Source organism: Hyperolius riggenbachi, chromosome 3, assembly GCF_040937935.1.
Source record: "Hyperolius riggenbachi isolate aHypRig1 chromosome 3, aHypRig1.pri, whole genome shotgun sequence".
NCBI lineage: Eukaryota > Metazoa > Chordata > Amphibia > Anura > Hyperoliidae > Hyperolius > Hyperolius riggenbachi.
Window position 1 is genome coordinate 139168517 of NC_090648.1, and position 22902 is coordinate 139191418.

Consider the following 22902-nt stretch of genomic DNA (forward strand, 5'->3'; position numbering starts at 1 on the left):
AGCTTCTGCAACCTCCTCGGGGACCAGCTCAAGCTTCTGCAACCTCCTCAGGGACCAGCTCAAGCTTCTGCAACCTCCTCAGGGACCAGCTCAAGCTTCTGCAACCTCCTCAGGGACCAGCTCAAGCTTCTGCAACCTCCTCAGGGACCAGCTCAAGCTTCTGCAACCTCCTCAGGGACCAGCTCAAGCTTCTGCAACCTCCTCAGGGACCAGCTCAAGCTTCTGCAACCTCCTCAGGGACCAGCTCAAGCTTCTGCAACCTTCTCAGGGACCAGCTCAAGTTTCTGCAACCTCCTCAGGGACCAGCTCAAGCTTCTGCAGCCTCCTCAGGGACCAGCTCAAGTTTCTACTCTAATGCTGCATACACACTCTGCTTATTTGTCATCTGAAATGTTTCCTATTTTACATGCAATCGCCACACAGATATGTGCAGCCATGCTCCTTGCCAAGCGGTGTGTGCTGTCCTATGAGGACGGAGGGTAGTACAAGCTTCACACATCCCACTATGGATCACAGCAGGGAAACCTGATGGGAGTCCGCTAAGGCAGTGCTGTCCAACTTCATGGGCAGAGGTTGTGTCCTAGCACCAGATTTTTCAGCTGGAGTTGGAAAAGCATCGATGTCCTGGCATTGGGGCAGAGCCAAGCGCAAACATGGTGGGCCTGCCAGAGGAGGGGGCCCGACACAAAAATAGCGAGTGTGGCTTAGGGGACACGTCCAGCCCCCGGGCCGCAAGTTGGATAGTCCTATGCTAAGGGATACCCAACATGGAGTATTACTAACCCTTGTACAGTAGTGATGATCAATGAGATTCTGAAACAGAGTAGAAAAGTAGTGCATATAAGTACACTGAGGGCCATCAGAATGTTAGGGAGAGGCCATATGCGGAAACTTCTGGCGGTGACTTCGTATTTTGCATGCACACATCGGCCACCATAGAATGCCAGCACCTTCTAGCAGTCTATGGGAATTGTATGCGTGTTGCAATTTTGTGTGGGGTCACCATTGAAAATCATTATGTACAATTTCACATTGTGCAAAATCACATGCACTTTACAAGTGTGGCCCCAAAACTTACACTTTATCCACATGCACTGTGAAAAGCTGAATGTGCGTATCCACCCTCATAACTGAAAACGTCACAAACTGACTAGCTATACGCACTATATTTTCATTTAATTTGGAAAATAACAGAGTAACCAAGCAGCTCGGGGTGACCCAAAACTGCTAGGAAAGCATAGGGGTCTAAAGAGACCTAAAAGCCCTCCTACTAAAATGCATCGCTCAGTGTAGTTTGCCTTCTTAAACAGATAATTCAGCTTTAAGTGAGCGACTGTGGTCTCCCACAATGCATCACTACTGAATATGCAAATTATCTTTGTGCCCCAGAAACAAGGCTAGCCTCCAGAACTGTTGGTATATAGCAAACCTATAGCTTCTAAAATGTACATGGCCACTTCAACCCCAACATGCAGACACAGATTTTTTTAATTTTTTTTTTAAAGCTTTCTTGTCTCCTGTTGCATGCCCCATGCACGGAAAAAGCGTGAGTGCCCTAAAGCACCCCCACAAAACGTGCATGAGTAGCCACGGGCCCCACAATACAGCAAGGGGCCCTTCCGGTGTTCCCAGAAGGGAACTTATCCCCCTTTGCCATCGGCGCAGGGGGTACTTGGCATCCTCCAACACCCGAGGGGTTGGAGGACCCTGGTGGAGTCCTCCGACACCCGAAGGATTGGAGGACTCCGACGTGCCCTGTGGTTACCCACAGGGCCTGGCCATGTGGCATCCCACATGGTCCGGGTGGCTCCCCCGAGAGGGAGCCGAGTGGGAACCGAAGTCCCCAGTGCCAGCAAGCTGGCCCCGGCCTTGCGGCCAGAGTGATAAAAATTCTGCACTCTCCCTAGCCAAAAGGCTGGGGAGCTGCGTTAGTCGGCTATGCATATGGGCAGTACAGACCAAAGCACCCTACTTCCGCCTGGGATCTGCCACATCCCAGGTTTTTTCAGGTGCACCTGGAGCGCCACTTCCAAGGGCAGTACGCCTAAGCAAAGCCCTCAGCCTTTCAGCTTCGACCATGGTATAGATCCATTCCATCAGCCTCTGGGGAGTTACGACAAGAAGGGGCACCCTGCCACAGTGCCATCCCTCCAGGTCCCCCCAAAAACCTCAAAAACAGATACTACACTTGATCTTAGCCAAAAGGCCGACAGACTGTTTCAGACGGTTGGGCCTCGTCAGTGCATGGCAGGGATTGATATGGCTCTATGGGTAGGGACTGGAACAGAGCAGAGTACCCAAGCAGCTCGGGGTGACCCAAAACTGCTTGTAAAATATAGGGGACTAAAAGAGACCAAAAAGCCCTCCTACTAAAAAATGAATGTGGTTTGCGAGAGTTTCGTAAAATGGAAGGTATTTACGATAATTCAGCATTAAGTGAGCGACTGTGGTCTCCTACAATGCAACACTGCTGAATATGCAAATTCTAGGCTTGCTATACACCAGTTATAACTACACTTAGAAAATAAGCATCCCATTCATCATCTCTGTTGTACACCTACTAGGCTGTCATGTCGCCCTGTGATCCAGCTGCTAGATGACTGCTTTTAATGCCTGTGCTCCAGTTTTAAAGGCTTGTGCTCAGATGCTTGTTAAAGTGATCAGCGGCTTCGGATAGAACTTTATAGGATACAATTTGAAGCCTTGGCAAGTTGCTGAATGTAATGTGAGGCAGTTGGAAGGGTACTGTGTGGTGTAATAAGCTTTTGTAAGACCATTGCGCTTCCCTTTGTTAACAGATGAATTAATCTGAGCTGAACAAGTGAGTTGTATTCATAAACAGAAGCAGGCAGAGCCTGAATGGTGAGCCAGCCATGGTCTAACTATGTCCATGTTTCTGCCTTGTTTTCAGGAGAAGCTGCTCACGAATGTGTCACAACAGATGGCAGAAATAAGTCGTTTAAAGGGTAAGAACAACACACAATCTCACGCATGCACACATACACGACTGTCAGATCTAAGAATGAGCTATTCTCCCAAGTGCTTAGGTATGATATACACCAAGCGCAGGGTGAAGTGGAAAGATGCCTCTCCCCGATGTAGCTAAACTCCTGCCCTATTCTAAACTATTCCCCTACTAACAATGTAACTATTCACTTGGACGTGTATTTCAGCCTGCGGCTATATTGCCTGTGCTTAAATTACTCTGTATCGTAATTTGGGCTCCATCTATTGCCGGCACCAAAATTATACTATGTGCACTGCTATAGCTGTAATTTGCATTATGTCCCAAGGCAGCGCTTAAATCGCAGGCGCCCAATTGACCCATCTCAGTTTGGCACGTAGTTACACTTGAACAGTGCTGTATGCATCCTTGAACATTTTGAGTGGACACAACTACATTTCATAAGCATTTCAACCATCAACTTTCAGCCCCCACTGTGTTCATGAACACTGCCCTTCAGTTGTTAATGGACAACTGTATTGAGAAGAATATGGAGGCTGCCATATTTTATTTCCTTTTTAACATTGCCAGTTGCCTGGCAGCCCTGCTGATCTATTTGGCTGTAGTAGTGTCGGAATTACACCAGAAACAAGCATGCAGCTAATCTTCAGATCTGACCGTAATGTTAATAACTGATATGCTGCATGCTTGTGCAAGGTCTATGGCTAAAAGTATTAGAGGCAGGGGATCAGCAGGACAGCCAGGCAACTGGTATTGCTTAAAGGGATACTGTAGGGGGGTCGGGGGAAAATGAGCTGAACTTACCCAGGGCTTCTAATGGTCCCCCGCAGACATCCTGTGCCCGCGCAGCCGCTCACCGATGCTCTGGCCCCGCCTCCGGTTCACTTCTGGAATTTCTGACTTTAAAGTCAGAAAACCACTGCGCCTGCGTTGCCGTGTCCTCGATCCGGCTAATGTCATCAAGAGCGCACAGCATAGGCCCAGTATGGTCTGTGTCTGCGCAGTACACTCCTGGTGACATCAGCGGGAGCGAGGACACGGCAACGCAGGCGCAGTGGTTTTCTGACTTTAAAGTCAGAAATTCCAGAAGTGAACCGGAGGCGGGGCCGGAGCATTGGGGAGTGGCTGCGCCAACACAGGATGTCTGCGGGGGACCATTACAAGCCCCGGGTAAGTTCAGCTCATTTTCCCCCGACCCCCCCTACAGTATCCCTTTAAAGAGACCCTGTAACAAAAAAAAAGTTCCCCTGGGGTTACTTGCCTCAGGAGGGGGAAGACTCTGGATCTTATCGAGGCTTCCCCTGTCCTCCTCCGTCCCACAGTGGTCTCGCTGGCCCCCTCCGAAGCCACAGCCGACGATTTGTCAGGCTGTGGCGCAGTAGCGCCTGCAATACTTACCTTCCCCGGCTCTGACGCAGTAGAGGCTCTCGGCTCTGGATCAGGCGGAAATAGCCGATCCCAGTCAGATCCGCTCTACTGCGCAGGCAACTGTGTGTCTCTGTGGGTTTTCTCCGGATACTCCAGTTTCCTCCCACACCCCAAAAAAACATACAGATTAATTGGCTTCCCCCTAAAAAATTGGCCCTAGAATACAGGGCTGTGGAGTCGGGCAATTTTGGGTGCCTGGAGTCGGAGTCGGGAAAAAATGCACCGACTCCGACTCCTAATGAATTTGTAACTGTAATTAAAATAGAAAATATGATAAAATGTTCTATTTCTCAGATAATAGTCATTAAAAATAATGTATATATACAGTTTATATACAGTAATAGCTGTGCTTAGTATACAAAAATGAAATAAACCAATCAAAATTAGTTACTTGTGCTGCTTCAATAAAGCAGTCCACGTATTTTTAAGGTCAGATATACATATCTGATTGTGACTGTATATATGATGTGTACACAGGAATCTCTTATATATACTAAATAACATCTATGCTGTAAGAATAAAGCCTGATGTGTAGCTATGTCACTAATAGAGATGGTCAACGAGATGGAAATAATTCTGCATTGATGCTGATTTATGCAAATGTATGCACTCCCTTTGCTGATGAAATAAAATAATTTGATATGTTATTAAAATTTGGTTTGGTGACTACAAATTAAAGGGTAACTGAGACGGATGAAAAGTAAAGTTTTATACATACCTGGGGCTTCCTCCAGCCCCCTTCAGGCTAATCAGTCCCTCACTGTCCTCCACCACCCGGATCTTCTGCTATGAGTCCCGGTAATTCAGTCAGTCAGCGCTGTCCGGCCGCATGCCGCTCCCACAGCCAGGAACATTCTGCACCTGCGCAATAGTGCTGCACAGGTGTAGTATGCTCCTGGCGGCGGAGTGTGTGCATGCGCACTACGCCTGACTGGCTCAAGTACCTGGACTCATAGCAGAAGATCCAGGTGGTGGAGGAGGACAACAAGGGACTGATTAGCCTGAAGGGGGGCTGGAGGTTACCCCAGGTATGTATAAAACTTTAACTTCATCTGTCTCAGGTTTACTTTGTTACACAGTAGTACTATACTCTACATATACACTCCCCACAGAGCTGCAGGGAATCCACTGAGAATGCTGTGCACATTGAACACAGAGGTGTTGTCTGTTTACAATCTCCTCATTCCCCTGCAGAGTACCTGCACATCATTCTTACATGTACCCACACTTACATTGCCTAGGGCCTGATAGATGTTCTTTGTTCCAGTTTGTACCTTTTACAAGTACTCTTACCAAGGACTAGTTTTAGTCTAAAGGGAATAAATATAGTAGTCTACATATCCTTCTCACTTCAGTTGTCTTGTAAAATTCCTAAGCGTTGGCAGTTATGAGACGAATTTCATGTTACATACTTTTAATCAACAAAATTGTAATATGCAAATTAGAGGAGTCGTGGAGTCGGAGTCGGTGGAATCCTAAACTGAGGAGTCGGAGTCGGTGGATTTTTGGACCGACTCCACAGCCCTGCTAGAATACAACACATACACTACACGATACATACACATAGGACATTGGACTATGGTAGGGACTAGATTGTGAGCTCCTCTGAGGGACAGTTAGTGACAAGACAATATATACTATGTACAGCGCTGCGGAAGATGTTGGCGCTATATAAATTATTATTAATTTATAAAGTGCCAACATATTCCGTGGCGCTGTACAATATAAATACTAATTAATAATAAAGTTATCCCTCTCATTACAGTTGTCCTTAAAATATGTGCATTTAGGCCTCGTTCCCATTGCGTTCTGCTTGCGTGTCTGTCTGCGTCTGGGCTTTTTTAGAGGCGGGTGGTTTTTTCTCCTCTCCCGGTGCTTAGGTGGGCAATGCGGTTTTGTTAAAGTGCTTTTTCCAAGCAGTTTTTTAATTCACTCCCTGGTGCAAGTCAGGAAGTGAACTCTTTGACCAAGAAAAGAATAAATACAGTGTATTTGTTCTTACAAACGCTCATGCAATCGCTGCGCAAAGCGATTTTGTGAGCGTTTTGCATTTTTCCTATACCTTCCATTGAAGCGGAATCGTCTCAAAAATGGCCCATGCAATGCTTATCTGAGCGGATCGGAAACAAACCACTCAGATGTGAACTTTGTCATAGACAATCATTGCACAAGCGCTTTCAGGGCGTTTTTGAAAATCGCCAGCGCTTAAAAAAAAATCTCAAACGCCCCTAGTGTGAATGAGCCCTTATAGTCGTTTCACTGTTTAACCACTTAACGACCGCCCACTGCACAGGGGCGGCTGGAAAGTGGATCCCGCAAGGACCGCCGCATGCACAGAGGCGGCGGTCCTTGTATGGGCATGGGCGGAGCGATCGCGTCATCCATGACACGATCCTCCGCCGGAGATCGATGGCCGGGGACTTAGACTCCAGTCCCCGGCCAATTAGCAGCGCCGGCAGGCGGCGGAAATCCGCAATCAAGCGAAATTAAGTGTATAAAGCACTTTGCTAAGTAAACAAAGTGCTTTATACACGCTTCCTTCTCGCCTCGTGGTCTTATTGTTCCAGAGACCACCAGCGAGGAGGAAGCAGTAGTAAGTATACACAACACATTTCTTTTTTTTTTTTGCCCACAGCCCCCCTGATCTCCCACCCCTGCCTTCAGGCCCACCCCCCAGAACACTGTTTGCACCCAATCACCCCCCTAATCACCCATCAATAACTCCCTGTCACTATCTGTAAACGCTATTCTTTTTTTTTATGCCCTAAACTGCCCCCTGCTCCCTCCTGATCACCCCCCCCTGTGTACTGTATGCCTCTTACCCCCCTGTAATAACCCACTGATCACCCATCAATCACCCCCTGTCACTGCCACCCATCAATCAGCCCCTAACCTGCCCCTTGCGGGCAATCTGATCACCCACCCACACCAATAGATCGCCCGCAGATCCGACGTCAGATCACCTCCCAAGTGCATTGTCTACGTCTGTTTTCTACCCTAAACACCCACTAATTACCCATCAATCACCCATCAATCACCACCTGTCACTGTTACCCATCAGATCAGACCCTAATCTGCCCCTTGCGGGCACCCAATCACCCGCCTACACGCTCAGATTGCCCTCAGACCCCCCCTTATCAATTCGCCAGTGCATTATTTACATCTGTTCTTCCCTGTAATGACCCACTGATCACCTATCAATCACCCCCTGTCACTGCCACCCATCAATCACCCCCTGTCACTGCTACCCATCAGATTAGACTCCTATCTGCCCCTAGGGCACTCAATCACCCGCCCACACCTTCAGAACGCCCTCAGACCCCAGCCCTGATCACCTCGCCAGTGCATTGCTTGCATCTATTCCCCCCTCTAATCACACCTTGAAACACCCATCAATCACCTCCTGTCACCCCCCCTAGCACTCCTATCCATCAGATCAGGCCCAATACAACCTGTCATCTAAAAGGCCACCCTGCTTATGACCGGTTCCACAAAATTCGCCCCCTCATAGACCACCTGTCATCAAAATTTGCAGATGCTTATACCCCTGAACAGTCGTTTTGAGACATTTGGTTTCCAGACTACTCACGGTTTTGGGCCCGTAAAATGCCAGGGCGGTATAGGAACCCCACAAGTGACCCCATTTTAGAAAAAAGACACCCCAAGGTATTCTGTAGGTGTATGACGAGTTCATAGAAGATTTTATTTTTTGACAAAAGTTAGCGGAAATTGATTTTTATTATTTTTTTTTTCACAGTGTCATTTTTCACTAACTTGTGACAAAAAATAAAAAGTGTCACACATGTAGTATCGCTGTACTCAGAAGAAGTAGTATAATGTGTTTTGGGGTGTATTTTTACACATACCCATGCTGGGTGGGAGAAATATCTCTGTAAATGACAATTGTTTGATTTTAATTACACACAATTGTCTATTTACAGAGATATTTCTCCCACCCAGCATGGGTATGTGTAAAAATACACCCCAAAACACATTATACTACTTCTCCTGAGTACGGCGGTACCACGTGTGGCACTTTTTTACACCCTAAGTGCGTTAAGGGGCCCAAAGTCCAATGAGTACCTTTAGGATTTCACAGGTCATTTTGCGACATTTGGTTTCAAGACTACTCCTCACAGTTTAGGGCCCCTAAAATGCCAGGGCAGTATAGGAACCCCACAAATGACCCCATTTTAGAAAGAAGACACCCCAAGGTATTCCGTTAGGAGTATGGTGAGTTCATAGAAGATTTTATTTTTTGTCACAACTTAGCGGAAAATGACACTTTGTGAAAAAAAAAACAATTAAAATCAATTTCCGCTAACTTGTGACAAAAAATAAAATCTTCTATGAACTCACCACACTCCTAACGGAATACCTTGGGGTGTCTTCTTTCTAAAATGGGGTCATTAGTGGGGTTCCTATACTACCCTGGCATTTTAGGGGCCCTAAACCGTGAGGAGTAGTCTTGAAACCAAATGTCGCAAAATGACCTGTGAAATCCTAAAGGTACTCATTGGACTTTGGGCCCCTTAGCGCAGTTAGGGTGCAAAAAAGTGCCACACATGTGGTATCGCCGTACTCAGGAGAAGTAGTATAATGTGTTTTGGGGTGTATTTTTACACATACCCATGCTGAGTGGGAGAAATATCTCTGTAAATGGACAATTGTGTGTAAATAAAATCAAACAATTGTCATTTACAGAGATATTTCTCCCACCCAGCATGGGTATGTGTAAAAATGCACCCCAAAACACATTATACTACTGAGTACGGCAATACCACATGTGTGGCACTTTTTTGCAGCCTAACTGCGCTAAGGGGCCCAAAGTCCAATGAGTACCTTTAGGCTTTACAGGGGTGCTTACAATTAGGCACCCCCCAAAATGCCAGGACAGTAAACACACCCCACAAATTACCCCATTTTGGAAAGTAGACACTTCAAGGTATTCAGAGAGGAGCATAGTGAGTCCGTGGCAGATTTCATTTTTTTTTTTTTGTCACAAGTTAGCAGAAATGGAAACTTTTTTTTTTTTTTTTTTTTTTTTCTTGTCACAAACTGTCATTTTCCGCTAACTTGTGACAAAAAATATCTTCTATGAACTTACTATGCCTCTTAGTGAATACTTTGGGATGTCTTCTTTCCAAAATGGGGTCATTTGGGGGGTATTTATACTATCCTGGAATTCTAGCCCCTCATGAAACATGACAGGGGGTCAGAATAGTCAGAGGTGCTTGAAAATGGGAAAATTCACTTTTTGCACCATAGTTTGTAAACGCTATAACTTTTACCCAAACCAATAAATATAGGCTGAATGGGTTGTTTTTTTATTAAAAACATGTTTGTCCACATTTTTCGTGCTGCATGTATACAGAAATTTTACTTTATTTGAAAAATGTCAGCACAGAAAGTTAAAAAAATCATTTTTTTTTTTTTACAAAATTCGTGTCTTTTTTGATGAATATAATAAAAAGTAAAAGTCACAGACGCAATCAAATAGCACCAAAAGAAAGCTTTTATTAGTGACAAGAAAAGGAGCCTAAATTCATTTAGGTGGTAGGTTGTATGAGCGAGCAATAAACCGTGAAAACTGCAGTGGTCTGAATGGGGAAAAAAAGGGTCTGGTCCTTAAAGAGAACCCGAGGTGGGTTTGAAGAATATTATCTGCATACAGAGGCTGGATCTGCCTATACAGCCCAGCCTCTGTTGCTATCCCAAACCCCCCTAAGGTCCCCCTGCACTCTGCAATCCCTCATAAATCACAGCCAAGCTGCTGACAAACTGCTTGTCAGAGCTGGCTCTGTTTATCTCTATAGTGTCAGTCTTCTGCTCTCCCCGCCTCCTGCAGAACTCCAGTCCCCGCCTGCATCCCTTCCCTCCCTGCTGATTGGAGGGAAGGGACGGGGGCAGGGACCGGAGCTATGCAGGAGGTGGGGGAGCAGCTGAGACTGACACTACAGATGTAAACACAGCCTCACAGCGTGGCTGTGATTTATGAGGGATTGCAGAGTGCAGGGGGACCTTAGTGGGGTTTGGGATAGCAACAGAGGCTGGGCTGTATAGGCAGATCCAGCCTCTGTATGCAGATAACATTCTTTAAACACACCTCGGGTTCTCTTTAAAGGGGGTAAAGCCTACGGTCCTCAAGTGGTTCAAGTTCATGAAGAGCTACATAAAATGCTAAATGGCTTAATAGCCAAGATCTGTACTTGGGGTTGTCACACTAATATAAGTCATGAAAGCTATACTTTATATATAGCTATGGTTCAAATGAAACCGAGCAGCTTGATGATTAGTGCTGAAGCTGATGGGGAGGAGGGGGGGGGGACCAGCACCAGGATGTTATCAGTCTTTTGCTAATCTTTCTACTCCTTAGAAAATAATTGGAATGCTTTACCCATTATTATACTTATTTGCTAAACTTTCATGGGACTAATGTCAGTTGACGAGCTACCTATCAACAAATGTTCTATATAGCCCAAGGCTTGTAGCCCCAGCTTTGTTGGTTTTCAGCACTGAAGCATTGCCTGTGTGTGTTTTTGCAGAACAGCTAAATGAGTTACACCAAGAGTTCCTGCGGCAGGAGGATCAGCTGCATGAGTACAAGAACAATAACACCTTGCTGCAGAAAGCAATGAAGGAAGAGAGGTGGGGGCTTAATCTTTATGGACAGCTGCATTAGACACGGTTACTTTATGCTGTATAGAAGCCACTAATCTTCTGATGGTCTTATTAGTCAACAGTGTGCAAAACAGCTGGCAGATCAGAAGCTTGAATATGAAGAAAGCATTAAACTCCAGCTGGTGAACAAGGATAAGGTGAGGCCCATTTTGAGATTTCTCAACATGTAAATGTTCTGCAATGCTGGCATCTTTTAGTTAGTAGCTAATAGAATGCTACCTGCATCTTGTAAAATTACATCTCAGGGTTTGGAAATAGAACCCTTTTTTTTTTGTAAAAATAATTTATAGTTGATGCAGTCCAGTCTGTAGTTTAACCTGTGGCAGGGCTCTGATAGACCAGGTACTTTCTGATGGGTCTCACCTCTGAAGTATGGTGTCATAGGGACCCTTATTTGTGTTAGGTGGGGGGGCAGGTGGTCCCTCCTTTGTGTTAGGTGGGGGAGACTCTCCCATCTTCCCCCTGCTTCATAACCTATCACAAAAGTGCATCCTTATGGTGATATTTCAAATTCAGCACCTGCACCACAGCTCACCATAAGACAATGGGTGAAGCTGTTTGTTGTGCCAGTGGTTGATTGATCACAGATGATCATTGCATAGATTGGAAAGCCATCCATATAAATGGGTACCACAACTCTGCCAAAGATTGAACATGGCCGCCTGACCATAATTTAGATCAATTTGTGGCCAAATGCATCGTTATTGATCGGACAGGACTTTTTTTTGTGTGTGTGTGGTTGAAAGGGGATGGGGGCGTGTTAATACGTATGCCGAGCAACATTTATTCCCTAGAGCTGGTGACGGGCCCCCAAGGTGTCCCCTCAGCTAATGCTGCTCCCCGGGGCCCATGCAGAGTATTGGCACAGAGGAGTATACTCACCTGCCCAGCCGGCACCCTATCTTCTGCGTGCTTCCGTCATCTCGTGGTACTCTTACCTTGTGACCCGGCGGCATGTAGACACATGCCCAACACCGATGAGTCACGGAGTACTTGTGTAAGTGTACTCTGCTTCGCTAATGCTCTGCAGGGACTCGGGGGAATGGTGTAGCCAGAGGGCCCCATCACTAGCTCTGTGGGACGTGAGATACTATTGACTTTTAATAGATTTCATGTTAATCCGTTAAATTGATATGCAATGGCTCACTGATTAAATGCCGATCAGAGAGGGATCTATCAGTTGGTTAAATTGGGTGGCCATCTGCCAGTCCTTCTGTGCCCTGTCCTTTTTGTTTTTAACAGCATATTGATGCAGCATCCCTACCAGTAAAGCCAGGTATTTACTTCAGCTGAGACTCAGATGTATTAAGATAATAAATGTATACATACCTGTGACTTACTCCAGGCCGATCCGCATGAATCGCCTCCACGCCACTGTCCACAGCCTTCTGGACCGCCGGTACCGGGTCTCATAACTTCGACCTGTCACAGCCAGTTTTACGCATGCGCAGTGACTCCCTCCATCTCTCCGGTGCCTGCCTTACACATGTGCCTGCGCAGTACAGAGGGAGCGTATTGCGCTTGCGACGACTGGCCCTGACTGGCTGAAGTTACGAGACCCGGTACTGGCGATCTAGAAGGCTGAGGACGGCGGCGTGGAAACGATCCATGCAGATGGGCCTGGAGGAAGCCCCAGGTATGTATAAATCTATTATCTCAATTCATCTCTGAGTCTATTTAATTAAAGTCACAAAGTTTTAAACCAAATTCCTAATTACAGGTTAATTTCATTCAAGAAAGTGGCATTTGGGCAGTAATGAATAAACTTGGTTAGGCAGCTGTTCTATGTAAAACTGTGCCTAATATGTAAAACTTTTAAACTGGTCTATTTAGGAGGAACTATCTATAAACCAAATGGCAGATGCTCAGCCTGAGAACAAGGTACTCCTAGCGGCCACTGCAACAAAAGACATACATGAAGAAGACCCCAGTAACCGTGTACACTATGACAGAGGTAAGGAACAGGTCATTGCCTGTGTCGGTATTCTCCTAGCCTATTCCATTCCGGTGTGCTTGAACAGTGCTGGAGGATGTCCAGAGAAGGGCTGGACGCCTTTCCTGTGCTAGACGTTGTTTCGTCAGTTGTTCTAGTGATGAAAGTGCTTCAAAAACAGAAGAGTGGCCATTAGAAGTCTGCTTATTTTTCAATGATAATTTTCAGACCTATTTCTGTAACGTGCTTCATCTACTGACAGTATTCTATAGGTGGCCACTACAATTTGCTGATCAAACGTTTACGAACTATTCTTCGTATGAAAGAACGGAAATGATCGTTTGGGACCACTAAATAATAATTTCCGATCTTTCATATGAAGAATCGTTCATAAATTTTTTTTAGCAAATTGTATCATTAGTAGCCACCTTATTACTGATCATTACTACTCCAGTATGGAAGCGCATGGGAGATGATATAGCAGTACTAAAAAGGTTGAATCGGGTCAATTCCACGCCCTGCGCCCAACTCACCCGGTGGCTGTATAACAGGTAAGCCTAAAAGGAGACCTGCTGTGATTTAAACTGTCTATTTCAAGCTTCTGAAGCTTTTTTGTTAAAAATAAAAAAATACCACTGTGTATAATTTGACAACTGAAGTGAATACCTTACTTGTTATTATTGCTTAGGGTCTGTCTCAACTCACAAGTTTTTGTGTGTATTTTCTGCACTGGGAAACTGCAGCCAATGTTACTCAATGGGCTAGTTTACACTAGAATGCATCTTTCACATGCAGAAAAACATTTAAAAGCAATGCAAAACTGCCAGACAACTCATGCAGAAAAACTGACGCACAGAAAGTGTTCAAAGGAAATAGTTGCCGGGAGACTTGGGCACAGGATACAGCCGATATACGGCTCACCCTGCTCCTGCACAAGTCCCGGTCACGTTAATTACTATTCCCTCTCCAGGTCCACGTGGATGATGGGGGAATGATGTAATTAGGCTTCCAGCTATTGCTGGTGGCCGAATTACAGTGTATTAAAAGTAACTGCAGCTCCATCTTCTGACGGCGCTGAAGTTACTCACTGTGCACCGCTATAGCCGTAATTCCTATGCACCCAAATATCCTGCGCTGGATTCTTCGTGTTTGGACAGAAAAATTGACAAGTGGAGACAGGCCCTTAACCCTGCTTAGTGATCAACTGGTGGGATTGATGTAAAATCCTGCAGAGCCCAGGAGCGCTATTGTGCAGTATTTGTGTGTGCGGCAGTATGTATGCTGAATACTACCTGTATGCAAGAAGAGTAGTGGGGGGGGGGGGGCTTCCATTGAATGCATTAAAATCATGGTAAAGTTGTGCCAGTATAACCCCAATTGTGGAAAATAATTGTGAACTTACCGCAATTTTAATGCAAGTCAATGGGTGCGTTTTTAAAAACCAAAAATGACCTGAAACATGCTCTCCGGTGTGTGTCCGGCCTGAGACTGCTCAATCAATGTTAAATCTTTAGAAACAACATTTTTAATTTCCTGGGTGGAAACTCTCATGCCATTGAATATACTCCATGTGTATGGTCAGCCTTAAAGAGAACCAGAGCTAACCTAAAAAAAAGATTCTATACATACCTGGGGCTTCCTCCAGCCCCATGCGCACCGATCGCTCCCACGACGCCATCCACCGCTGCCCGCATCTAGGAGAACGGAGACCCCGCTCTGCCGCCAGTCGGAGCCAGTCTAGCGTAGCAGAGGTGCACTCTTTGCGTATCTCTGCAGCAGTCTATGGAGAGGTACGTAGAGGGCGCACTTCTCCTGCGTAGCGCGGCTCCGATGACGTCACTGACGGGAGCCGGTTCTCCTAGATGCGGGCAGCGGTGGATGGCGGCGTGGGATCGATCAGCGCATATGGGGCTGGAGGAAGCCCCAGGGATGTATAGAATCTTTTCTTTAGGTTAGCTCTGGTTCCCTTTAAGGTGCCCATACATGTAAATCAAATTAGTTTTATTGTACCGTGTATGAGGTACCATTGAAATGATATTTTTTTCTTTTACTCGTTTTTCTACACCAAGGAAATTACTACATTGCTCTACACATGGCTTCCTTTTTTCTTCAAAGCTGCTGTTTTCTCCTTAGATGCTCCAAAGGCTGGTGCTGGTGATGCAGGAATGCCGGAGATAGAAGACAGCGAGCCAGATAAGCCAAACGTTTCCCCTACTGGTGAGCCTAGCGAAGATGTTCATTGTGATGTTTGCTTTGTGATGCCATTAATCATCGCATGTCCTTTGTTTAGCTGATAAGAAGAAGGTGAACGTTGGTGCTGCTACACATGAAATGACTGAGATTGAGAAGCAGCCTTCCTTGCAGCCAGATGCCATAACCAATGCACAAGGTACATCTCATCTTCGGATCGGATTCCTTGAGAATTCAGTCAAGTATTCGCTTTTTTTTTTTTTTTTTCCCCCTCTTGCTGAGCAATTTTAGCACATCCATTTAGAAAACTTAACAACCTATTTGTAATCTCTTGGCCCCTATGCTAAATAGAAGTGGTAAGATTAAACAATCAACATTGCATGGCAACCTTAAAGGTGCCCATTAATAATGCAATCTTGATTGTACAATCTTACCACTTCTACGTAATATAAGAATACCTAAAGTTTCCATTCAACGTATATTCACTCAGTTTACCCTTCCGCTACATAGATTTGATGATCTTATACAATCAAGATTGTATTATTGTTGGGCACCTTGACGGTACCATATTTTCCTCAATGTGATCATTCAATCAGATTTGTGAGATTAGAAGTAATCGGAAGGTAATTATTAATTGATCCCATAAATGAGCCGATTAGGGCACTTCTTCAGAGATGATTGATCCAGCATTCCGATCGACAAAATTCTGTATGCCAATTGACCATAGAATCGTTTCACATCAATTTTCTCCACATCCTATGTGGTTTTCTGTACAATCTCACTAATATTATAAATGCGAAAGTTTGGATGTTTGTTACTCAATCACACAACAATGGCTGAACGGATTTTAATGAAATTTGGCGCACACATAGTACATTACCTGGAATAACATAATAGGATACTTTTTATCCCCATAACCAAAAAAATGGGCGGAGACAAATACAAATTTCGCTGGGAAAATGTAAACTTCAGCCATTCTTACACTGATAATGGCAGGGTTCTCAAACCTTGCACAGTTGGTGACTGGGATTAATATTCAGAAAAGTGGGTGGAGCCTACTTAAAAGCCAATAAACAAATTCACCTATTGATTTTCAAAGGGAATATTTAATTGTTGCCATTTTTGCACTGTTAATGGCCCAAGCCTCAAACCTGGTTCAGTTGGTCATTGGGTTCAAATTCAGAAAAGGGGGTGGAGCCACAAACAGCCAATCAGATTTGTTTCATTTCAATGCAAATTATTGATGCTAAAGACTGCAAAGCTCACAAACTAGGTCATTGAGTAATTGTGTGTTAGGGTTAGAAAAAGTGGGCGGAGCCAACACCAGCCAAATGCATACCTGGGCAATGCCGGTCCATCAGCTAGTTCAATCCTATAAATCTGATCGAATGATCCATTCTGAGAAAAATATTGTATTGTTGACAGATAATGTTATTTGTGTGTGTGTTCGGTAGGGATGCTCATTCGGATTCCACAGGATTGAAATTTCCGCATTTCCGATCGAAAATTGGATTTCCATGGAGATCCGATTTACCGCAACTCTGTAATTTTTGGATCAATCAGAGAATGCAGAACTTTCAGTAAAAATCAGTCATTTTAGAACAATCACAAGACTCTGGTACTACCAAGTATTCCTAAAATGTCCACGGTATTCCGATTACCGCATTACCATAAAATTCTGCCAGTGTTCTCCCCAGAAATTTTTTCCAGCCGGGTGGCATGAGAGAATGTAGGGCCACTTCTCTGCACTGCTATGCTTGCAGCAGAGGAGGAGGTGAGTCGATGACAGCCGGGTACTCGCCAAAACTAGCTGGATGGAGCACCCGGATGAAAGAGCTTGGGGAGAACATTGCCTTCATAAAAATAAAAAAATTAAAAACAAAACTCCTCGAAAATTGGAAATCTGCAGAATCTGTAATCGGCATTGGTGGAAATCAGAATTTCCGCAGCATCAGAAATCTGCATTTCTGACAATCCCCAGTGTTCAGACGCCCATGAAACTGCAAATGTACAGATAACCATGCACATTGCTGATCAGTCCCATAGACCAGTAATCTGCAAACTTGGCTCTCCAGCTGTGAACCTCCCTGGCGGTATGGACGGGCTGAGTTCGTCCAGCAAAAACTTGCAAAAAACGGTAATGACGAGCTGGGCTCGTCCATGCCGACAGGGAGATTTCCTGTTTCTCTGCCCCGCCGGCTGCATTTTTTTTCTCATCAGAGGGATTCCCCAGGATGGCTGGATGCCTGACTGCACGCTGTGGGTAGCAATCTGTGCTACCCACAGTGTGCAGAACAAGCATCCAGCCACCCTAGGGAATCCCTGGGCAGCCAGCGGGGCAGAGAATGTGCGGGGGTTCCCCCTTGTATGCGGAGAATGTGCGAGCGGGGGATCCCCCTCTGTGCGGGTGGGGGGATTCCACCTTCAATGGTGGCTGTGCAAGCGGGGGATCCCCCTCTGTGCGGGCGGGGGGATTCCCCTTCAATGGTGGCTATGCGTGCGGGGATCCCCCTCTGTGCGGGCGGGGGGATCCCCCTTCTATGGCGCCTGTGTGGATGCCCCCCCGTCTCAGCCCGTTGAGTAAATAGATGTACTCACCCGAGGGCTTTCTCCAGCGACGGCTGTGGCGCACCCCCTCCTCCATCTCTGATGTCTCGTTCTCTGTACAGCTCAGTTACGAGACTTGGTGACGTCACCAAGTCTCGTAATGTAACCGTACGGAGAAATTGAACGCCAGGGTGGTTAATGAACTAAAAGTCCCACAATGCCTTGCAGGGGTCTGACTGCCACAGTCTTGATTCATAATGGCAAATGTATTGTGGGACTTGTAGATCCTTAACAGCTGCAGAGCCAAGTTTGCAGATCACTGCCATAGACCTATTAGCTTATGTGCTGAAATGCTACATGAGAACTGTAAAATGTGCTGCACTGCAACGCTTCCTTGTGACCAGTGCTTTTAGGAAGTTATTTATATTAGACCCACCCTGAGGTTTTAGTGTTATGATGGGTGTGTTAAACTGCAGACTAAAACAGTGGTGTGACTCGGCCTGTTTTTAGTGGTTGCTATGGTAACAGTCGTATCAGCAGAAACTAGCTTTGTAGTCTGTTAGTCCTACCGCAGAACTGACACTGCTGAGCGCTTTTTGATCCATTTTGTTTTTAAACACCATTCTCCCATTCAACTTGTATTAAAGTTTTTTTGCTGCCATTTTAATGCCAATCAATGGGAGCGTGTTTTTAAAGTGAACCAGAGACGAAGCACATTTGTGTATAGAAATAGAAATAGTATACCATAGAAATCAGTGGGAACATTAGAGAAAACATTTACCATGCTCTCTGTTCCATCCTCACTGCTAAAAGTGTCTGTTATCTAGCTGAGATAAGAATCCCGGACTGAGCATTGATTCTGGCTTTGCTATAATGACTCAGCTATAATGATTCCTGAGCAAAGCCAGCAGGGGGCAGGCTTGGACTTGAAGACAGCAAAGAACACAGTCTCAGCTATAATTATTCTGTAGCAAAGCCAGACCGACTGCTTAGTCGGGATTCTTATCTTAGAGGTGATAACAGGCAAATTAAACAGAGAACAATGTAACAAAGAGCAGATTAGGTGTTTACTGTCATGTTCCCACTGATTTATAAGGTAAAATACATGAGGTTGCTTCATCTCTGGTTCTCTTTAAGGAATGAAAACTGATTGAAAAGCGCTCTGCAGTGTGTCTCTGCCCTCAATTGGCAGTGTTAAAGAGGAGCTGTCAGCCATAGTATCTCAGAAAAAAAATAATCTATAAGTAGATAAATACTTGCTCTACTTACATAACATACTGTATGTATTGCACTGTCCACATTTTGAGTTTAGTGATTCTTCTATAGTAAAAAAAAAAAAAAAAAAAAAGAAAATCCTTCTTAGGATTCTCCATTTTAACTGTGTCTATCTTAAAGCCAATCCTGATGTAATTTCCCACCTTACTCTCCTCTGCCTGATTGTATATGCATTGCCCGCTCTCCTCCCACTCTTCAGGCACTCCCACCCAGCTCTGCAATAGAAGGTGCATTGTCTCAGCATGAGAAATATTGGCCAATCAGAGAGGAACTGTGTGTGGGAGGGGAAAACGAGAGGGAAAGAGGCATCAGCCAATCAGGCCACATTAGTTAAGTCTGAGAGGAAAGTAAAGAAGCAAAAAATAGAGAACACAGCAATCTCTGCTACTTCCTTTGTGTGGCAATGTACCAAATAAGTCAGGTGAACTGTAGAATCATTTATCAACAGGAAAAAAAAAGCTGTTTAGCATTTTTTATTACTTGTTTACCAGATATAAATTGATTTTATGCCAGACAGTTACACCGTAACAGCGATTTATCATGTGTCCTTCCTGGTTTTCCCTAGTTAAGTACCTTCCTCCCGGAGCCAAAAAGGAGCCGGCTTCACCTTCAGAAGACAATGCTGTGCATCTGGGTCAGCTCCCTGGGAAGCCAGTCCTTAAAGAGGCCAAGTCTATGATTTTTCCCAACATGAAGCAAAGTAAGGCTAACTCACCTCATTAATCTCATTATGGATAATGACACTCATTTGTAAAGTTATTACAAGGTTTCTAAAAGCGGTGCTGAAGTCTTACCATTGATTCTTGTATTGTAAATGTTCACAAGTATTCCTAAATCTCAAACCTCATTCACAAGCATTGTTAATGGACCACTATCGCCATAAAGTGTAACATTTAAAATGTGTGTGTACACATACAGTACATAGCAGATGTACAATGTACTGTAAATTACTTTTTTTTTTTTTAACTATGTATCTGTTGTTGTTTTGTTTTGTTTTTTTTAGGATTAATCTGACCGCGCTAACAGGTTTGGGACTAGACCATTTCCTCATGGGGGGTTCTCAGGAAATCTTTTATTTATTTATTTATTTATTTTTCAAAAGCATTCCCTGGTTTGCAGTGGTGGAGTTCAGCTATGGAATAGTGTACAGGCAGATAAGTTGGCCACCATCTCTATACAGGTCCTTTCCAGAGAGTGGTTTTAAGAAGAATAAAGGGAACTTAAGAATCCCCCCATTAGGATATGTACTACCGGTGGTCCGAAATCAATCAAAACTGTCAGATTAATAATTACTGTGAGAGCGATATAGGAAAAAAGCAATTTACAGTATAGACAATTTTACACTGCGACAAACCCTAATATGGATGCAAATATGTTTTTTACATGGAAGGAGAGACCTATGGAGGCTGAAATACAGTATTTGTACATTATCTGGCTATCCTGCTGATCCTCTGCCTCTAATACTTAAAGCCATAGACCCTGAACAAGCATGCAGCTCAGATGTTTGACAACATTAGCTACATGCTTGTTTCAGGTGTGTGATTCAGCTACTACTACAGCCAAAGGGATCAGCAGGGCTGCCAGGCAACTGGTATTGTTTAAAAGGAAATAAATATGGCAGCCTCCATATAACTCTCGCCTTGAGTTCCTTTTAAGAGAAAGTAGAATATCACTTGTGGGCTTCCCTGAGTCTGACAAGTAATCATTTCATTATTTGCATATCATATCATGCCATGTAAATTATATTGCTGTATATACACTCATGGAATAAGTGGAACAATCTATTAAATTATGTGCAATTTAACATTTGCTCTCCAGCTCTGCTTATTTAGTGCCTCTTCTGCCTCACGATTCTGTGTAGCTCTTGAGATAATTAGATTTGTGTAGTAAATTGATGTTAGGCTGTGACCGTGTTCAGGAACTGGAATTAAAATCTAGTTCATGCTTTGTTTATGGTGCTATTCCCAATCTCTGTAACGCACCTGTTCCGATATGTATACAGAATTCAGCCTCACTTCTGCAGAGCCAAGTGGAAGTGACAAGTAGACAAAGAATTTTTAGAATAGCTCCACATCACCACCTTGTGGTTGGATTTTCTTACTACGGCAAGCAGCTAAAATAATCCATGTACAGAGGAGACTGCTTTTACTTACTTGGAATCACATACAGACCAGCTGTTCACTTTGCTGGTTGCTTGCATGTTCCAGGTCAGTGATGCAATGCATGTTTCAGGTCAGGGATTTAAAAATATTTCCTGGCTCAGTGATCAAAGCATTAAAGTCAAAGACAGGCAGACAGCTAGCATTTAAAGAAACAGGTCAGCAATGCTACTTCCCTCAGACCATGTTTACTGGTAGCTGATACTACATCTGAAAGTATCATGGTCCCCTAGGGCCTAGCCAATTTCTGTAATCTTAACCAGTGGTAAGATTGCATAACATGCGACCTTACTACCTCAGCAGGGATGCCTGTTCCCACTAACTGGGTTCTTGTGGGTCACAACATGAACCTAAAGTCAAATAAAAATCTTCTAGGACCAGCCTTTCTCTCACATATAATTACTTCCTGGTTTCTGTATTGGTGTTTAGATTAACCCACAAGGGCCCGGATATGGATGGGGGAGAAAACATAGGTGGGAGGAGTGTGGCTGAACTGTTCTACTAGGAAGTCCAGAATAATTTGGGGATTTTCTAGGGAGCCCCGTTAGTGACAGGTGGTATGGCTGTGCATAAAAAGGGTTGTTGCTATTGGCTAGATGTGCTGTGGTCCAATACAAGATTGCTTTTTATAGTTTGTTCTGTAAAAGAGATGAGGAATTCTTTAGGAAACTAGTTTTTTTATACATGAAAGTATTTACCCAACAAATTCAAATTGTCTAGTTGTGCTTACTTTTACTACTTGTCTCACTGATCTGTAGACACACCGGAGAATGTTTTTCGGACGTTTCATTTTTTTTAATTCTTCTATTGACTTGCGTTAAAATAGATATTGCAGCTGTTTTCCTGCGATTTTTACCATAATTTTAATGCAAGTCAGTGAAAGTTTTTTTTAATATACACGCGAAAAATGATCTTCAGTGTGATAGGGCCTGATATTCTTCCTTGTTTCTTGTGCTATAATTTTCACATTGTGACATTTAATGGGCAATGGGTAAAGCGAATGGCATTTTTCCTTTGCTGTGGTATGTAGAGGACAAACATTAGGTGTTTCACAGCTGTGGAGGAAGTAGCCATATAGTAACTTCATAGGCTTATTTATAAAGCAGCAGTGGCAATAAATGCTGCTTTATAATTTCAGCATTGATGCATGTATTAAAAGTGATTTTTAAAAGTGTGTTAAAACAGATTTTTTTTTTCCAGTGAAAAGTCCATTTAAATGCATTCTGTCTTATCTTTGCTAAACCTGAAAAGATCTGGTGAAACAATGCGATATAATGCAGTGGTAGCTGGCAGTTGCTTTTAGTGGTGATTTCTCCTATTGGGAATGTCGCCTTTAAGCCGAAGCTCAGATTCAGAAACGCGTACTGTGTATACTCGAGTATAAGCCTATTTTTTAGCATAAAAATGTCCTGAAAAGTTACCTCCTCGGCTTATATGAGAGTCAGTGGAGCAAAACAGATGGTGGAGCAGGTTTTGTTAATGGCAGAGGAGCATAAGGATTGTGCACTAGGGATCCTGCTCTTACCAGCTTGCGCCCTGCTGTGTCCGTGCCCTCCATCCCCTGCAACATGGTGTGCAGAGTGCACTGCTCAAGGTTACCCATGTCCCCTGGCTTGTAGAGCAGAGCATGCATGCAATGTGTCAGCGGTGCAATGATCAGGGATTCTTCCTGTGTGGCAATCGCTGTCTCATATCTGATGCCATCTAGTGGCTTCTTGAGACAC

The 22902-nt window shown here is 44.4% G+C and overlaps 1 protein-coding gene across 2 annotated transcripts in view; it reads left to right on the forward strand.

Annotated features, from left to right (window-relative positions):
• GOLM2 (golgi membrane protein 2) overlaps window positions 1-22902 on the forward strand; it is a 98413-nt gene that overhangs the window by 59286 nt on the left and 16225 nt on the right. For both annotated transcript variants that reach the window (XM_068274981.1, XM_068274979.1), the window contains exons 2-8: window positions 2912-2966; window positions 10939-11041; window positions 11130-11211; window positions 12908-13028; window positions 15141-15224; window positions 15298-15396; window positions 19585-19719. In XM_068274981.1, coding sequence (XP_068131082.1) covers window positions 2912-2966; window positions 10939-11041; window positions 11130-11211; window positions 12908-13028; window positions 15141-15224; window positions 15298-15396; window positions 19585-19719 — 679 coding nt within the window. The remainder of the gene's footprint in view (window positions 1-2911; window positions 2967-10938; window positions 11042-11129; window positions 11212-12907; window positions 13029-15140; window positions 15225-15297; window positions 15397-19584; window positions 19720-22902) is intronic.